The following is a 19,856-nucleotide window of genomic DNA, read 5'->3' as shown; positions in this document are numbered from 1 at the left end:
ACGTAGCTTTCAAAGAGAAAGTTCTCCATCAAGCTAAATGAGACAGCTGGTGTAATACGCAGATCTATATTTAAAATAATTACAGTATTTTAAGTAGGTGATATTTTTAAGATGTAGCTTGTGGGAAGATATTGAAAATTTGCTTAGCAGCTGTTTGCATTCAATTTCCCCAAATACTTTTAACTTTCACAGGGAATCTCTATGTTGTGCACTGTAGCTAGAACTGACCTGGGCTGGTACATCCGCAAGACACTAAACAACCTGGGGCAATACTAGTTTGGATATGAAATAAGAAAGGTATACTGATGTAGTAATGCAGGGTGACACTTAATTAAATCTTGATTACTACTGTAGATCTGATCCCCCGAAAATCTTAGAGAAATAAAAGCTTAAAATAAAAAAAAAAAAATAAATAAAACTTCTTTGTGTTTATTCTAAGACTTCACAGAATTGCAAACCTGCAGTTTGCATATGAATGTGGGGCTTCTTACTTGAGGCTTTTTATGGTGAAGTATATTACCTCTAGTACTCTCTGATAACCTATGCAAGGAAGAACAATAACTGAAAATTTCACTAATTGCTGCATAAATGCAGCCCTGTATGAAACAACATGTTTTATTACAGCAGTCCAGTGTAAATAGTGCAGGGCTTTAAAAAAGCAGGAAAGTAACTGAGCCTTTAACAGAAACTTATCAAGAATCAAAATCTATTTATTGAAAGATTCAAGACTGTAGAGGGTCTTTTCTGGATAATGGTGTTACTGCAAATCTTACAGGGAGACTGTACAAGGAGCCCTTAAGAATCCTAAGACTGAAAAAGACTTGCCTTTTAATCTTAGATCAGCATTGGATAAGAGTTTCAAAGGAAAATCAAAGGTTTCTTTGAGGAGGAGATGATCAGTTGAAGTTTCCTGCTGAAATTAAGAAACAGAGGTTTGAAATGTATTTATAGAGAAACTATAGTCCAGTTCCAAAGTAATAGAAACTTCTATTTCTCCCTTTTTACTTATCCCTTGGTCTTTAAAGATGACTTTGTCCCCTGTATTAGGTTAATAACTGTCACTATGGGATTCAGTATCAGAAGTCTTCTGGCCTGATAACTAATATCTGAGTTACCCTATTTCTTACAACTAGTAGACTTTATCATATCTATTTCAAATTCAATGCAACAATATTTTTGTAATCAGAGTTGTATAGGTTGCTGAAACTTACCAAATACTCATTTTTTTCCATTGTGTACATAAAGCTTCAGGAATTGATCCTGAAGAACACAAAAGAACAAAGATTATTTAAAATTGTCTGTAATTATATAGTATATTTTAGCCTATCATAATTGAATTGCATATTTGGATGCAGTAGAAAATTCACATGCTTATTCTTGTGTTCGGCTATAAGTATGTGAATAGTCACAGTGTCTGAAGAATGTTTCTATGTTTACAGGTAGTGCATTTTTTTCAGAAACCTAAATATTTCAGCATTTCATGGAGTATGTTTCTTAGAATCAGCTCATCTTTGCATAAATTAGGAAAAAAATTTATAACATATCCATGTATATGTAGATATACATGGATATATGTAATTTATTGTGCTATTAAACCAGACTTTGGGAGTGTGTTTCAGGACTTTTTTTCCTGCATAATAGTATGAGAAGGACGTATAATCACCGGTCAGAATAAAGATAAGTAGTTCTATGATCAGCCAGAGTACCTACATACACTGCTGTTTGGGTACAGATGAAGTATAGTATGGTTAAAATTGACCTATAGTTTCTCTTCTCTCTAGCATGTGCCTTCACCTTGTTCTGTCAGAACTGCTGTAGTAGTGAATATGTGACTCAAAGATCTTTTAAATACTATCCTGAAATTATCAGTTAGATGCTTGTCTTAACTCTAGAGGCTTTTTATGATGTGGGCACGCCATCATTAACTGGAGCTGAGATCACAGGCTGTGACAAAAATGAGAGCTTCAGGGTAGAATTTCACTTCTGCCTCATCTGTTCCCCAGCTGAACTGGTCACTTTTCTTGTATTGGACAAAACAATTGAGCATCTGCAGGGAGAATCAGTTCAGTTCTCTATCCCACCAGCAAGAAAAGTGTACTTATTTTCTGTCATATTAGTGAGTTGTCATCTACTGTGGTGATACGCAATTTCTTGATTCAATAGAAGAGAAGGAGGGATGGCTGTCCCCACCTGAAGGCTAGAGGAAGGAAGATGAGTAATTTTGTGGGGGGATTTACTATTTGCTAGAGTAAGTGCAGAATGAGATTGCAGTCTCATTTCTCAGTATCGTTAGTGGAGAATGTGGATATGTGTACAGCAGATGCTTAAAGTGGATAGGTTGAATGCATTCCTAAAAGTGTTGTCCTCTTAGTTACTGAAGTAGAAAGTGTTGGTCTTACCTTAGATGTTGAGAAATTAGAGGCTCTCTTTCCTCTTAATGACCTCGAAAAACTATTTATATAAATAGTTTTAAAAGCAATGCAGTATTTTAACTTCAGAGCTTTACTTTGAAATGGAGAGGACTATAAGCCAGTACTGGTAGGTAAATCTGAATTTTTTTAACTTTAATTTTCTGTTCTTGCAGCTTTTATCCTCCAGTTGATGAGCCTTCCATTGGCACTGAAAAACTGGATTTATCTGGGCATCATGAAAGGAAAAAAATATTCAGTGGAAAGACTTTTGTATTTCTAACTGCCAAGCAGGTAATCAAGCTTTACATTGCAAAAATGTTGCAGGGGTAGCTAAGCACAGATTCTGTTCTCTGTGAATACACACTCATTCTGGGTTCATCAGGAAAGAAGTATGTCTGCGTATTTATTGTCTTACAGTACAATGGCCTAAGCAAGGTGAAAAGGAGGGGGAGAAGCAGAACACATTGCATCTGCATTAGTGCATCAGTGATAAGCATTATGCTGATAGTTCATTATGCTGATAGTTCATTATGCTGATACTTCTAAACTGACTGTATTTTAAGATTTTATTTTTTTATTTGCATTTTCTTTTTAGCACAAGAAACTGGGTCCAGCAGTTACTCTTGGAGGAGGGGAAGCAAAGTTGATGACAGAAGGAAGAAAGGAAACATCTTTACTAGTTTCTCCCGAAGTCTGCGTTGTTGACGTGGGGTTGACGAACTCTCAGATCGCGGGATCTGACTCCATGAGAAACTGGACTGATTCCATTCTGACCATCTTGCAAAGGTACAGCATTGTTCTCTTGTACAGTGGTAGGCTAATTTCAGAATTTCTGCAGAGATTTACTCACGGTGTTTGCCTACATATTTAAGCAATGGGATGCTTATAAAGAGGGCATTTTCTTCATTGTTTTAAGTATTTAGCATAGTAACTAAAATTTCTTGAAGCAGGAAAGAAAGGACTTGGCAGTTCTGTGACAATTTGATGAGGTTTTTGTTTTATTTTTTGTTTCGGGTTTGGTGGGGTTTTGGTAGTGGGGAAGGGGCCGCAGGGCTGGCTCCTGTGAGAAGCTGCTGGAAGCTTCCCCGGCTCCGAGTCGGACCCACCTCTGGCCCAGGCCGAGCCCGTCAGCGACAGTGGCAGCGCCTCTGGGAGAACAGATTTCAGAAGGGGAACCGGCAGTGAGTAGGGGATTGGGATGTGAGAGGAACCCCTCTGCAGACCCCGAGGTCAGTTCAGAAGGAGGGGAGGAGGTGTGCCAGAGGAGGGGATGCCCCTGCGGCCCTGGTGAGACGGCAGGCTGTCCCCCCCAGCCCACGGAGGGGAGCGGGGGAGCGGAGGCCCCCGAAGATGGCCGGGACTCCATCGGAAAGCCCGCGCTGGAGCAGCCGGTGCCTGAAGATCAGCCTGCGGAAAGGACCCACGCCAGGGAACTTTGTGAAGGACTGTCTCCCGTGGGGAGGGACCCCACTCTGGAGCAGGTCAAGAGTGTGAGTCCTCCTCCCCCTGAGGAGGAAGGAGCGGCAGAGACAGCGTTTGATGAACTGACCGCAACCCCCATTGCCCGTCCCCTGCGCCTCTGGAGGGGAGGAGGTAGAGAATTTGGGAGCGATGTTAAGCCCGGGAAGAAGGGAGGGGTGGCAGGAAGGTGTTTTAAGATTTTGTTTTACTTCCTAGCATCCTTGTTTTGATTTGATTAGTAGTAAATTAAATTGATTTTGGTTTTTTTTCCCAAGTTGAGTCTGTTTTTTGGCCATGACAATAAGTGGTAAGTGATCCCTCCCTGTCCTTGTCTTGTCCTGCAAGCTTTTTTCATATTTTCTCCTCCTCATCCCACCGGGGGCAGTGAGGAGTGAGTGAGCGGCTTTGTGGTGCTTTGTTGCTGGCTGGGCTTAAAGCATGACATATTTTTTTTCCTGTGTTTTCCATTTCTTTTTTGGAGGATCCAATTCTACAAGAATTTATTATAATGAAGCTGCTTTGAAATTACAGACAGCAAGTAGTTTTTCTTCCACTATTTAAAATAAGTTAAAAATTAATATATTCTAAGAATGGAAAATAGATCATATATGATTTTTCCATAAATATATGTATTTATTTCACGGAAAACAGATGAGATGGCACCTTGAGGTCATGTGGTTCATTGCTGTCTGATTATTTGCATACAATGTTTCTGAAGAGCAGCTTCTGTTTAATGAAAATCAGTTTTTGCTGTGGTGGTAGGTTTTGTTTGAGAGGGCAGACTGTGTATTTTATAGATGTTAGGATTTTCATGATGCCATTTGATTAAAACAGTGAAAGAAAGCAAAATCCTAGTCCTTAACCTGATATGTAAACCTAGTTCCCCTGAATTTTCCTCCTAAATAGAGAAAACTGTATTCAAGTTCTTCTCACGGCTGTTGCGGGGGGCTAACAGACTTGTAAGAAGTGCTCAAATCTTTCAAGTCGCTTTTCCATTCACACACATTTTTGAATCAGAGGTAGAGCACAGTTGGTTAAATGCCCAGAAATCGGGTAGGGAGAGATGCATTGGCCTGATTACTGGGACTAGGCAGTGGCTATGATGTCAGATATAGAAAATCCTGTTGCAGATTAGAAAATCCTGTTATAAATTAGTTAATAATTTTCAACTTCAAACAATTTTAATAATAGCTAGAGAAGTAGCCAAGGTCATTCTGACCCTTTCTATTCTTCCTGATTGATGATACATCGCTCTTGGCAGGAAAACGAACCATTGACCTAGCACAGAGCTACTTAGTGGTCAAAGTGAGGAGGGAATACCTGCCCAGACGACCACCAAAGACCACCCGAGACACCCACGCATGCAGAGAAGGCATTTGATGTGTTGTGGTTATATGAGCCTGTGCATATGCATTAGATAGTTTGAATATGTACTAGGTAGGAGTAGTTTAATAAATTATATGCAATCGTTACTGTATAAAAGACACACCTGATAAATCTGGTGTGCTTGATTTGTGGAAAGTCCACCGAGCACGCAGACCTGAATAAAAAGTAATATCTCTCCTGTGTGAGATTGGTATATTGCACACAGGGTAACGAATCAGCTTTTAGGGCAACAGCTACAGCAGCAGGAAGTGTGGAAGTTCATATGTATAAGACGTGGGTATAATGATGGATAATTATGTTGACTTACTGTATTGTGAAAAATTATAGTGTAGACTGTTTCTTGAAAGGAGGAATGGAACATTTTGTACTTTGTCATATCTGTGCCCATTTGCCTATACATATTTGAATCTGTATTGAGAAACTTTTTTTGTCTTTATGTTATTTCTATATTAACAGCAAGGATCTCAGGGCTATTCCCGAGGCAGAAATTGGATTGGCAGTTATCTTCATGTCTACAGAAAAATACTGCAACCCTCAAAAGCAGCCAAGTAATAAAGGTAATTGGAACAAGGGTAGTAATAAGTTAACAGCATTAAAGAGGCAGTATTTCTTTTTGTACGGGGGCATCAACTGCTAATGTTCAAGTTCTTTTGTTTTGTTTTTCAAGACCACTAAACAGAATGACACTCTATGAAAAACATATACAAGTCTGCAGAGATAATGTTTTTTTAATGGTCTTGCAATAAACTGCAATGGAAATCATATGACTCTTAGATGTAAATAAAAAAGTAGCAGATCTAAAATTAGCATAAAAAGCAGACACATAGTACATTGATCTTTAAAGGAAAGGTACTTGAAAACAAGCTTCTGAAATTCACATTTTAGTGGCCACTGAATTAGTATGGATGTGGTAGTTTGAATTCCATGCTAGTCTATCTTTTATGAAAAGACTAGTGTAATAGGGAGGTAAAAGATGAATGTTAGAAATTGAGAGAATAAGGACAGAATTAATTTGTAAAGACTAGCTTTTTTTTTTTCTTTTCCACAAAAAGGAATTTGCTTTAGGGCAATTCAACCACAGCCCACTTAGTTCAAAACCAAACATAATCTTGACGTAAGAAGTAAAAACAATGAGACATGATTGCCACATTTGCTAAAGTAATAGTTCGGGGGTGGACATTCCAAATCTCGACTTGAAACTTGACTTGTATTTGCTAATACAGGAGTAATAAAAATTTGAGAGACAGAAAGAGGTTTCTTTTGTCTAATTCTCTTTTCATGCCTCTTCCAAAATTGTTAGTCTATATTTTGTTGCTATAAAATTTTCAGAGTTATGTGTATAATTCTAGGTTCTATTCAGTTCTACAAAGTGCTGTATTGGGTAGAAAATCCTACAAATTCTTAAAAAAATCAAACAAAAACCCCATAGATTTGTCTTTACAGGAACATTACTTACTCAAAAACATATTTTGAAGAGAGAAAGATACACATACAGTACTGGCAGAGCTCTGAAAAATATTTTGGTTGACTGGTATTCTTGTATGAATAACTTGTGTATGATCTGTTGTCTATCCAGTTAGTTTAGAAAACAATACAAAATAAATTAATTCTCAGATTAAATTTAAAGATATTGACCCTGCAGACATGACATGCTGATTCTTGTTTCCAGTCTGAATGATTCAATTGGGTAAACGGACTGTGTTATCAGGCTTTTAAAGGTAGCTATGCTTACAGTTTATTTGCTAAGAAGGAACAAATGCTACTGTTTTGGAGTTATAAAAACTTCTGTGTGTGTTGAAAATCAAAGGGATTGTAAACAAGACTTCTTCCTCTGATCTTGTCTCAGAACAACAAATAGCAACATATATAATACGTAGTTGCTCGAGTAGGAGACCCTAGGTGTGTCTATGGGTTATTCCTCTACAGGTTACAGTGGTAGAAGAAAATTAATGAATGAATGTATAAAGAATGGGTTATCTGAAAGGATAATACTGTCATCATAGTCTCAATCAGAATGAGATGCAGGAAGAATGTAAAGGTCTGAGAGATGAGTAGTAATTAAAAAAAATATGTACCTAGAAGCACGATGAGACGTATGTTAATATAGTAAATGTTAGTATCCTTTGACTTGGAGGAGACATAAGTGTATGAAGACAAGGACAAGTGAAAGGGTAGACAATATAAAAGATGTTGTATATGCTCTTCTTTCTGTTTTACAGAGAAATAATGTGAGTAAATAGCAGCAAATGATGTTTTAAGGCAATCCCCTGACTATGGGGATTATGAGAAATTGGCTGTAGAAGACATTTATTCTAAGGTTTTTTTGATAGCAAATATTGGTTCTGTTTTAGTAGACATAATCCCAAATATAATAAGCACATGTTAGAGATCATAATAAAGCAGTAAATGTTAGGAATTTTTTGCTGTTGACGGTTTTGCATAAAATAGGTGTTGCATGATTTATTGATTACATTATGTCCGTATTAATATGTGATTTCCCATTATGCTTCGTTTTTGTTTAAGTAAAATTCCATGACTTAAGTGGAATGTTTAACTAAAACTGAATCCCAGAATATGGTCCTTTAGAACTGTTTCTTTCAGGTTTTTTAAATTAATAAATCTGCTTAATTTTTTTATTAAAATTGCTTTAAGACAATTTTACAAAAATCTCACCTGATCAGTTACCGATGTGTGATAAAACATGCAAAGAAACACAGATTTGATAATAACCTTTTAATTCTTCTCTTGTGTTAATCTTGCAGCTCTAACTAGAAGTACTCCTGCATCAGCTGCTGCAGGCCGAGCCATTTCTCAGAGTCTGGCTGTGGATGAAACCATAATGCTAACTGCTGCAGATCACAGCACAGTACATGTAGCTGATACAGAAATAGAAGAGCAGACATGGTAAAGTATTCATGGAAATAGTTTCTAAGCTAATACTTGCAAGTAAAGCAATCTTTTGTGGCAGAGGAACTGTATCATTGCTGTGAACAAAGATATACAGTGTTAGATATGGCACTTACTAAATTGCTGCTGCTTGTCTGCAGTGCTATTTCTGCTTTCGAGTGGTAGATAACTGAAAACATCACATAGGACTTGTGTGACTCAAATACAAATGTAGATACTGTATATCTGATTAGACTGTCTTAACTATTACAAATTTTCAAGCCATTTCATAATTATAAAAATATTATTTATCATAGCAGATTTTACAATTTGTTTTTAGCACACTTACGTTGTTTATAAGTCTGTTCAAAGTACAAGTACGGCTTTTTAAAAAAGTGATATTCTACAGTGTATCTCTGTGGTAACTTCTTGTGTGTTCACTTCATATTTTTTCTCTCTAATGTAGTATGGAGATAGAGGATACTCCCCAGATGGATGGACAAGGGAAAATAGCTTTCCAAGATATAACTGCTGTGAAGAAAAACCTTAGCACAAGTGGCACCATAAATGCAGGAACATCGATATCTAGAGTGAACAGAACATCTGGGTTTAGTCAAAAAAGTCATCTTGTCTCGCCATATGAAATTTCAGAAGCTGGTAAACCTAGTGAGTGCGTTTCACGTCACCAGTCTAACTCAATTACAAATTACTTCCAGGTAGCTAGAAAAAGGTATGTTAATGTTCCTGACTTTACTTGCCTTATTGTTATGTTGATGCTGTTTCTGGAAAATAATTTTAACTTAAGGGATGTACATTTAATTCAAAACATAATTAAAAAGGTAATTTTAGGTCAGCTTCCTAGAATGGCAAGCTTTTCCTCAAGGGTACTTATATTCAAATTTCATAATGCAGTCACAAAAACCCCAGGAAGCTGTTATGTTGTGGATGCAGCTAGTCATATTCAGAAATGTTTTTGTAATTTCTTTCTTTTGTAATTACTTTCTGGCTAAGGGAAAGAGATGAAGAAGGAGAGGAAATACCTCTACCCAAGCTAGCAAAACTGGAGGAGAGGTCATCGCCTGTTTCCAAGTGCATTGAACCCGCAGCTTCATCAGTGTGGAAGAGTGAAGCAGAACAGCATCAAAAGGAAAATAACACTCTGGACCCAAACCCAAATTTTGCATTAGCAGACACAGGTATAAAGCTTATGAGGGAAAGTGACATACTAGCAAGTGATAAAACAGACATTAAAGCTACTTCTAGTGAAAAGCATGTACCAAAGAAGAGAAAGGAGTTGAATGATTTACCTGAAGATACAGCGACACTAGAAATTGTGTTTGGAAGCAGAGACCTAGACTGGGAAGAACAAATGGCAGATCATGACCAGGAAGCTCAAGGAAATACACAAAAAAAAAGATGTTTGGAAGCCAAAGAAAGCAGGATTCAAGAAGCAAATGTAAAGCAGAGAGAGGAGAATAAAATATTGGTAAGTTATATTCTTCTCATGTGCCTAATCTTGAAATTTAGAGCTGTGTTAGAAGGTTGCAGATAGGTCCTTTAAGGATGAGGCTGCCTGCGTGCAGAAAGTGGCTTCTTAAAGTTTGTTTGCTTAAACCTCTCAAATCACTCTGAACTAAAATTGACATGATGTGTCTGTTACGTGTGAACATTGCAGTGTTACACCTATCTAAATGTATTTTCATTCTTCAGAACATTGTTTCTTCGTGAATTGAAAGCTGCTTGTATTCTGAAAGTTTTCCTCTCTTTTTGCTTGAAGTAGTGTAGGTAGAACAGCAGAATATATCCCTGGCCCAAGAAAAACTTCTCATATTGTATATTGTTGTGTTAATTATAATGTTGATACTTGTACTAAAATAATACTCAATTATATTATCTTTATGTAATGAATTTTCTGAAGAAATGTTTAGTTGCCCTCTTCTGTTGAATACCACAGTAGTGTCCAACATCTTTAAAGTAAGAATCTCTAGATGTCATGTGAAAGATTATTAAAATTCCTGTATAAGGCAATTCAAATTACTAATGTCTTCTTTAAAAAACAGAACCCAAACTAAAACCAACAAACCCCCAAAACAACAGCTTGTGATTAGTTTTCTTGATTATTTCTCTGGTTTTGTTTTTGAGAATAAGGCAGTTTTCTAAGAGAAATGAAGAAAACAAAGCATTTTGAGCTAACAGTAGCACTTTGTTGAAAAAAAAAAAACAAAAGCAGGTTTGTAGAGGAAAACAATGTTGAGACCTCTAGCAAAGTAACTATGAACAAAGCAGAGGGGAATAAGAGGGAAGGAACAGGTTTAATTATGGTCTATTTAAAAAATACATGTATATTAAAACTTACTGTCCAGTCAGTTGTTCTACAGTGTAGGAAGTATTTAAATGCTGCAATAATAAAGTTTGAATGTATGATTGAGTAAATGCAATTTGCAGGTTACCTTTTATCAGATGAGAATTCGTAATTGTCAGTGCATCCTTAGCTCAGACCAGCTTAACAGTCTTCTCGTGATACTTTACCGGAACTTGCTTCTGGCAAAGTGTGAATTTTGAACTTTGTTAGAATGCTATTTTTTTTGTGTTACTGAGAAGCAAATTTTAAAAGACAAGCAAGTCTTACAATTATAGAGAATCTTTGTTTCTTGCTCTTGAGGAGGTGCTTTCTACCAGGTCTGACTGTACTGAGAGACAAAATGGCTCCTTGGAATATTCTTGAATTTTATTATGGCCTGGGAAGTTTTTCTAGTCTTAACTTCTTGTCAGGATCATGAAGGAAAACAAATTCTTACGCATGACTAAACTGTTACTTTATCAGATGGCGACTTAAAGATTTTTGCTGACAAACAGTCTTCTAATAGTTTAATTAATAGTGACCTATTTTATTTATGTAAATTGTATTTCCAGTGGAATAGGAAGAGGTTTCATGATAGAGCTTCACAGGCATATTTATGTTACCTGTTTTCTTTAAGTATAGATGCACCTCGTGTATCTGGCAAGACAGAGAATGTAATTGTCTCAAAAACTACAGGGTGCATAAAGCTGGTATATTTTTCAACCACTGAAAATAATTTATGAAAGGCAAATCTGGTTTTAAACTATAGGAGGAAAGCAACCTGCAGAATCCTTTCCGATCCTAGTAATGAAATGTCCTTTCTGCACACATGTGCACTTAACATGAAATTGAAAATGATACTTTTTATATTCAAAAGTTTTTATGGTTACTTTCCAGAACTTGGCAGGACTTTGAAGATTGTATGCATGGACAAAACTTGCTAATGGCATAAGAAAAAAAAAAAGTGAGAAAATAATAGTGATTTTTTTTAAATAGGAAAAAAACCCCAACAATTGTTACAGTGTACATAAACTCATAAAAACTTAAAAGTACAGCGCAGTTTCTTTTCTGTCTAAATATTTAAATTGATTTGAAAATGCTTATTCCACTGTAAAGAGCAGAAAACATTTTAGGTAACTAAATTTGCATTGAATTTAATTTCTGTGTTACGTTTTAAATAATCTTTAGTCAAATAGAAAAAAGAGGTACTTGGATCTGTTCTAACTTCAGAAATGAAAAGTAAGATCAGGCAGGAGTCACCAGTCTTGGTAAGAAGCCAGTTAATTATAAGTTTGAACAGCAAACTTTGAGAAGCATTAAGAAAATGCATCAAAATTTTGCTTTTAAGAACATAGTATTCCTGGATCCTTTTTCAGAGTAAAGCAGGTTCTGAAGATTGTACTTCTTAAAATAATCCCCTGTAAATTTGAATAGTACAGTCCAAACTACTGATTGTGAAAAGATGGAGTGAACTGTAGTTAGTCTGCATGCTTTCGTAATGGCATTTGGATGAATACTTAAGATGACTGAAACTACAGAAACCTGTTGTAATTGTATTAACCCTTCAATCCAGTTAATACCTGTACTGGTGTTTTTGTTAGGTTACTGCTTAAAGACCAGACAAGAATGTCATCTCCTTCTTTGCTCTAAGGAGATCACAACTAGCATGGAAGAGATGGACCATTGAGAAAATAGATTAACATACACTGATTAACAGTAAATAGTGTCCTAATTTTGTTATAGGAGAGATGAATGAAGGAAGGAGGGGAGGCAGAGGAAAAGGAGACAAAGCTAAATGAAACTGAGATGGAAAGATTCTGAAGAGACCAAGGAGAGTGTAGCCAGTCAAGAAGGGGGGCAGGATAAAAGCTTTTGTAAAACCTTTTCACATATGTACAGAAAACAGTCCAAGAAGAGGGAAGCATACCAAAGTGCAGGGTCAGCTCTGATTAAGGGACTTTTAGTTTATACTTTGCTATAAAACAACTGTACTGCATCTGGGCTGGAGCTGTCCATGAAGATAGTTTAATGTTACTTGTGAACTTGTCTTGTACCCAGACTTCCTTTTTAATCCACATAGATCTAGCCCCAAGCAGCAAAATGTGCATGCAAACTTGATGGCATATGAGCATTCTCACTTACAAGAAAAAGTTGCTTCATTGATCAGATCCAGCTTACAGCCCTAAAGTTGGCCTAAATGGTAAATTTGTAGGCTAGAACTGAGCTGAAGACATTCAGCTTTGTCTTCCGTCGAGTTAGTTGGAGTTTCCATTAGAGTAAGCATACTTGATTAAATTAGTCCAGGTAAGAGGCAAGGTGGAGAAGAGGAGAAGTAATTCTTAGATATTAGCTAAATTAAAAAAAAAAAACAAACAAAACTTCTTACTTGAAGTTTTATCTTGAAGTAAAATCCTAGTAGAATGAGGTACACTGACTTCATTATTAATACTGCAGTTCTTAATGATCCTATCTTTTCAACAGATGTAAATATGAGAGAAATTTACTGAGCTCCCAGCTCTATTGGTAGTATAATAGGAGGCTGAGAAGTACATCCATCTTCTTGGCTTCTAGCACTGCTGCTGCTTTCCCTTGTCCTTTTGTAATCCTAACTTTAGCTTATACTGTGTTCATAATTTTTTTCGCTGAAGTTTATACTGTTAAATATGCTATATGTCTGTTCATACACTTGAAGTACTCCTTCCTTGTTCTTCCCACATAAGAACCACAGCGAACTGCAAGATGACTCCAGCAATCTTCCTAGCAGACTTCTGTTGACTGAGTTTAGATCGTTGGTTGTCAGCCATCCGAGACAGAACAGTCAGCTTACTGGAAATACCAACTATGGGGGAAAGAAAAATTTCAAAATGTTCAAAAAGGTTAGTGTGTATTTGAAATGCTTGAAAGATGGCACTATTTAAAAATACTAAAAAGTATCGCCTTAAGATGGTGAAAATATGTTATGAAAGATTTTCTTTTTTTAAACTGATAGTAACTACAGAAAGAAACAATTTAAATACCATATTATACTGTTAAAAAATATTTTGCTAAATTGACTGAAGAAGTACTAGGCTGACAAAGGCTTACCTTGTGCTAGATTATTTAAATATACTTGTACTCTCTATTCCAAGCTGTTACTTGGAATAAGTTGTTAAGTCATGCTACCATAACTTCTGGTTGTACCTCCAAAAGCTAGCAATTTGACTTCTCCAAAGACCTACGTATAAAGCATATGCTGATTCAGAATCTTGAATTTTATCTACTAAACCTTAGATTTCTAAATAGAATTAAATCTAGTATCTTATAAAAGTAAGGTTATTGCTTGCTTGGGTCCTGAAGATAATTTCAAGAAGATTCTGTGTTCAATGTAAAAATACCACTTCATATTAAAAAAAAAAATATATATATATATGGTATAAGATTACTAGAAATGCATTTCAGTAAAATATTATGTAGAGAGCTTGAGTCACATAATGCAACTTCCAGCTTTCTGGGAGTATACTCTCAGATAACATTTTAAATTTCTGATAGTATCTTTTCTACCATTTTGTGACAGATGCTTATGCATTCTGATGATAAAATAGAATTATCAGTAAAAATCAGTTCATAATGTTTTCAAACTCCTTTTAATGTACTGTTGGATTTATTTAGCATGTGTCACTTGTCAGATTGTTTTGTTTTGTTTTGGTAAAAGGAGGGCGTTAATAGCATTCTTTAAATTTTTTTTCACTTCAGTGTCCTAAATATGATCTTTGACAAATGTTATTCAAAGGAAGACTGACTGACTTTCTTCCGTGCTATCTGAATAGACTTTCTGAATGTGTTAAAACAGACCTGTTACTTGCAGTGTGCTTACCTTGTATTGTAATTGTAAGAATTTATTGTCTGACAGGTAGCTTATCCAGGGGCAGGACAACTTCCATACATTATTGGAAGTTCAGATTTGATTGCTCACCATGCTAAAAAGAATTCAGAGCTAGAAGACTGGTTAAGGCAAGAAATGGAGGTAAGGAATTATTTCTTAAAGATGATCAAACAAAAGCTTGACTTACGTAAGTGGTCATACCAACCAGTGGTCATTACTGAAATACTTCAGAATTTTATTTTTAAAATAAAAGCTCAGCCAATTAGCTGTCCACATATGCTCATAGGAACATACACATTAGAAAAGTTACTGAAAGTTAGAGGTCAGTGGTAAGGCTCATCTTTTTGCTGAGTGATTGAATTCATTTTACATGCAACATTTATATAATCAAAAGTATTGATTTAAAACAAAATTGATAACCTAGAAGAGAATGATTTTTTTTTTTTAATAAGCAAAATAACCATTATGGAAACTTGTGACTTCTAAAAATGTGACAGGGAGCTAGGAGAACTTCGATATGGTAAGCTGTGTTCAAATTGTTACACAGTACAACTGATATTCTACTCTTGAACAGAACAGAAAATACCTGAGTAAAATTCTGTTGGAGTATACTGTAGAGATACAGTAAGAATAAATTAAATATTTTTTTTGTATTGTAAAAATCTTCACCTTTGTATGTAAAAGTTTTAAACAATATTATATTTTATCACAGCAGTTCTCTAGCACTTTCATTTGCCAATAGTTTCTTTAAAAATACTTGCTGATGGCTCATACTGTGTTTCCACAGCCTGATCAAGACCCCATTACTTCAACGCTTTTTTATTATATTCTTTGTTTTTTAATCCCTGGGTATAGATAATGCTAATTAAAATTCCCTTTACACACCAATAATCAGATAAAAATCTCCCTATTCCTATAATGATGCTTAAAAAACAAAAAAGCATATTTCTGACCAAAATTGATATCTTGCACAAACTAATCCATTCCATTAGTTGGTAGCAGTAGCCAAACTTGAGTAGTGAAATATATTATCTAATGTGAATAAGCACTGAATGGAGTACTTAAAGAAAACTTATTTCTTCAAGTAAAGCTGTGTTAGTGCAGGAATCTATTGTTCTTCTGTATTGTTCCTTAGCTTCATCCTTAACATCAAATATTGAATAAACTTTCTCAGGAACAGAACCGACATGCAAGAGAAGAATCGCTTGCTGATGATCTCTTTAGGTAAGTTTTATGTTTGTACTTAGAAAATGTATATTTTTTTGCATCACATTTTTTTTTGGACAAATTCCAATTTTTGGAAAAGACTACTTTGATTCTTTTCAAAATTCCATGTATTCCCATGTATGGAATATACCCAAAATGACTCAACTTCTCTCAGATTTTTTATGCCTTAAACTTTCAATTTCATTCAGACTTGCTACAATTTTTTAATAAGAACATTCTCAAACAAAAGTTTTGCTATTTCCTGACTCGTATGCACAAGCTTGATTGTTCACAAACTCCAGAAGAGATTCTGGGGTCAGGCTTTTCAACATTAGTGTTTGGTAGAGCCTAATGACGTTTTTTGATCTTACAATTAAGTCAGTCATCTAAACTGTGAAGAAGTAGTGATGGGGTTTGCCACTTTTTCATTCTGGCCATGGCAATTCTCTGTCCCTGTGCCGAGTCACTTGAGGGAGCTAAAGCAACAGAATACTAGTTCTGTGAAAAAGTGATTGGCAGGACTTCTTTCTCTTTTTTTGATCTTTGAAGTAGTGATGCCCAGAATTTAAAACAAAAATTAAAAAAAAACCAACCAAACAAACAAACCACAAACCTAAGTAAATCCTTCAGTATGGCCCTTCAAGTGTCCCTTATCTTTGAGACCTTAAGCTGCTTTCAAAACCATTCACAGTGAAAGAACTCCTACCTCTTTTTTTTTTTTTTTTTTTTTTTTTTTACTTGTTAGAAACTTCTTCAATGCATCTTTCCAGTTTTCAAACTGAGGAGAGGAGGCATTTTCGCACTGATCATTCTATGCTCTTGACAGTGTAGTGAAGTCATTAATTCTGTCTTAATCAGTGCTTATGTCACAGGAGTTTGAGAGATTTCTTTGGTAGGTCCAGGTTCACCTTGGCTGTTTGCCATTGCTTTTTGCCATAACTCATTACATTTGCCACTAAAACACAACCTGTTTCAGCAGTTTTCTTTCAATAACTTCAACAATTTCAGTTGTCTACCACTTTCCCTAATCTCTCTTTTAAAGAGAGAATTGTCCTATTCGATTGATATCCTGTCCAGTTACTTTCAGCTGCAATCCTAATTTAACAATAACCACTTTCTAATTAAAAAAAGTTCTTAGCCAAGTCTCATCCAGTTTTTACACCTGCAATACAGCCTTTAAATATATGTCAGTTATGAAGACATGTATAAAAACATGTTGCAGCTTGATTGCTGTGCTGGAATATTAACTGGTTCAAAATATCTTGATTAATTTTCAGCCTTTCAAAACACAGCAGTGGAAACTTAGATAATTCACATGCATTCATGCTTAGAAAAGTTCTTACCTCAACTCCAATTTATTTAGGATAGTTGTACTTAAAGAAATTTCCACAGTCAAAAATATTAAAACACACAATTCAATGTTCAGCAGTTTGTAACCTACTTTTAATTTTGTCCTTAATCCTGAGTAAAACTACTTGGCATAATGCTAATGTTAAAAGAAATTGCATTTGAAGATGCCATTAGAAAGAATCATGCACTACTCCCAAGGTAAAGGTGAGCGAGAAGGAAAGGCTGTGCCCTCAACTACAGCTGAGTACATACTGAGATAGAGGGGGAAGGGAAGGCATATCATACTATCTGCTAAGACTGCAGATAAATGGATTATGTTCAGTAATAGCCTTTTGTATCCTTCACTCCCTGTTCCCAGCAAGGTCTTTTGTTTCTTTGTGCATTCAGTCACAGTTGTGGATTCTCTGTAGTCCTTCTTCCATTTCAGGCCACAGGCACTGTACAGTTTCCTTTCTCTGATGATGTTTATTGATTTCTTTCTGTCTGGAAAACATCATCCAGGCTTCATTTAACATGGAAAATGGCTGGAGGTGAGGTGGGGGAGACTACTGAAGAAGGTGTTTATGACTGTCAGTGTCAGCAGCTCCATAGAAAGTCACAGACAGTGTTGAAGCTGTTGGTGTCCTGATGGCAGGTTTCCATCATGTATCATTCACTTCTCCTATTTGCTGTCTTTCCCCCTGTCTTCCTCCTCTCCCCAACCCCCAAATAGGATTTGGTGTCCAGGACATACTTAAATGTTAGAACTAATGTGTTACAATGCTATAGCAATGAATTCAAAGAAATGCTTTGAGATTTTATATAAGGATCTCATTTTGTTTAGCAAAGATTTCATTATTTTCTTAATTTTTATGTGAAGGAACAAGCAACCAATGTTTGACTTCTCACCTGCCATGTGTTTGACAAACACTAAAAATTGTGCATTTTGGTAGAAAAATGGTAAAGAAGGATGTTTTTGTCCAAATCACTATCAAAGAAACATGATACTGCATATCAGCATATGTAAGAGCATTCAGAAAGTCTTGCTGCATTAACAGCTTGCTCTGTTAATTAACAGTTAATAATAGAGCATTTCTTTCAAAGGTTACACATTTCATTTTTGCCAGAAATCTGACTTGTATAGCAACAGCAGTGACTTCTAATACCTTTCTAGTTACCTGGTGATGTAACTTGGCTCACAGGTTGTCACACTTTCCTGTCTAAGCAAAAAATTCTTGATGAACGAGAGCAGAATTAGTGGGAGTAAAACTGCCTGATCATTCAGTTGTGTCCATAAGTTATTCATACATGTATAACAAACACATCAGAATTTCAAAGAAGTGACACAGGATTTTGGGAGATGAAACACGAATGGAGAGAAAGAGAAGGCCAAGGGATAGCAGTGTCAAGCAGAGACAAAATATAAGCATATTGCAGTAGATCAGGTAACTATTTAGTATATCCAGAAAGTACATCTAAATTACTAAAAATCAATCAGAAGCTGTATAAAGGGGAATGTAAGGCAAGGAACTGCTTTATGTGGGAATGGGAAGCAGCAGAAGGGTTTTGTCTGAATGAGTTGTGGCCAAATATTGTCATTGCTGTGAATACACAGTACCCCTTTCCCCTCCCTCCCCTTTTGTTGTGGTGTTTTTTTAGTAAGGACCTTAATGATGTGACATTAAAGGCTTGGAAAAACTTGTTCATGCATCAGATTTAAAGATTTTAAGTAGCTAGGAAGTCACTGAAAATTTTAGTAAAGGTTATCCCTAGTTCATGCACAGGTTCTGGCTTCAGTCAAATTGTAGCAACTGTAGTTATTTATAGAAGTGCAGTCGGAAAGGACTGAACACTGACCAATCCCTTGTTATGAATATATAATAAAGCTATTTACATAACATTAACTTTGAATATCATAAAGTTTTCATTATTTGTGACAAATTTTCTTTTTTGTTGCAGGTATGATCCTAATGTGAAAAGGAGAAGATAAAATGTGACCTGAATTTACAGTGATTCTCTAGCAAAAACTGCTTTCTGTTCCTTAGGTTTGTTGGTTACAGTGTGTAATATATACCTACATATGAACATTTGAGCTGTCTGTTACTGTAAGACTTGTTTTTAAGTCTTGCTTTTATTAAAGAAAAGTTTCCTTCACTGCTTGGTGCTTACAGATTGCACATTTTCAAGACTGTAACATAGTTTGCTTCAGAGTAATGATCAGTAAAATACCATAGATACTTAAGATTTCATTTTAGGCTGTTTATTTCTAGTCTTTGTTTATCAGTACTATTTTAGGAAAAAAAAAGGAAGCTAGCATCAGGCTTTTTTCTTTTCAGAAAGGCTTTGTTACTTAGATTTTTGTATATTGTTAATTTTGTCTTGAGGTGGAGGTTTTTGAAGACTTCATAAACAAGTTAGAGCAAACTTTAAATTTGTATCTGAGTAAACAATATCAACATGGTCAAGCTTCTTGCTGTTTTTGAAGTTGGTGACATCAAATTATTTTTAGTCAGCCACCAATTTTGTGTGATGGCAGATTTGAAATGAATGTTTAAATTCTAAAATGCAGTGATTTTTGCCCTATTATGTCTTCAAAATTTGTTTCAACAGCCAACAGTTAGACCAGAAACACTCTTACAAACTCAGAAAAAGATACCAAAAAATTTTGCAGGAGCAACAAGCATTTTAATTTTGGTTTCTTGGGAAGAGAGAGAGAATCAAGTGCAGTTTCCTTTTCTGTGTATTTCCTTTCCTTTGCAAACAGAAGAGAGCTGTGTTTCACTGTTTAAGAACAAAAGATGTATACAGAAAGCCCAAAAGCTGCACAATGAGAACCATCAGATTATGAGAGTCTGTGTACTTTCCTATAGTATTAAATGAGAAATTATCCTTGTACATTCCTCAGAAGTGTAAATTCTGATATAATGATGTCTCATACTCTGTTTTTATTTGTAATGAGATTCAAGTTAGAGGG

General features: G+C 35.6%; 1 protein-coding gene across 2 annotated transcripts in view; it reads left to right on the top strand.

The window, feature by feature from the left end:
• Positions 1 to 19,036, top strand: part of NBN (nibrin) — a 28,088-nt gene extending 9,052 nt beyond the window's left edge. For both annotated transcript variants that reach the window (XM_049819154.1, XM_049819165.1), the window contains 10 exons: positions 2,585 to 2,702; positions 3,007 to 3,197; positions 5,715 to 5,815; positions 8,021 to 8,162; positions 8,611 to 8,874; positions 9,156 to 9,630; positions 13,206 to 13,361; positions 14,375 to 14,488; positions 15,522 to 15,571; positions 18,842 to 19,036. In XM_049819154.1, the coding sequence (XP_049675111.1) occupies positions 2,585 to 2,702; positions 3,007 to 3,197; positions 5,715 to 5,815; positions 8,021 to 8,162; positions 8,611 to 8,874; positions 9,156 to 9,630; positions 13,206 to 13,361; positions 14,375 to 14,488; positions 15,522 to 15,571; positions 18,842 to 18,872 (1,642 nt within the window). In that variant the 3' untranslated portion in view covers positions 18,873 to 19,036. The remainder of the gene's footprint in view (positions 1 to 2,584; positions 2,703 to 3,006; positions 3,198 to 5,714; positions 5,816 to 8,020; positions 8,163 to 8,610; positions 8,875 to 9,155; positions 9,631 to 13,205; positions 13,362 to 14,374; positions 14,489 to 15,521; positions 15,572 to 18,841) is intronic.
• The last annotated feature ends 820 nt before the right edge of the window (positions 19,037 to 19,856 follow it).

Source organism: Accipiter gentilis, chromosome 2 (assembly GCF_929443795.1).
Source record: "Accipiter gentilis chromosome 2, bAccGen1.1, whole genome shotgun sequence".
Taxonomy (NCBI): domain Eukaryota; kingdom Metazoa; phylum Chordata; class Aves; order Accipitriformes; family Accipitridae; genus Astur; species Astur gentilis.
Note: the sequence above shows the minus strand (reverse complement) of the source record. Positions and strands in the feature narration are given on the sequence as shown.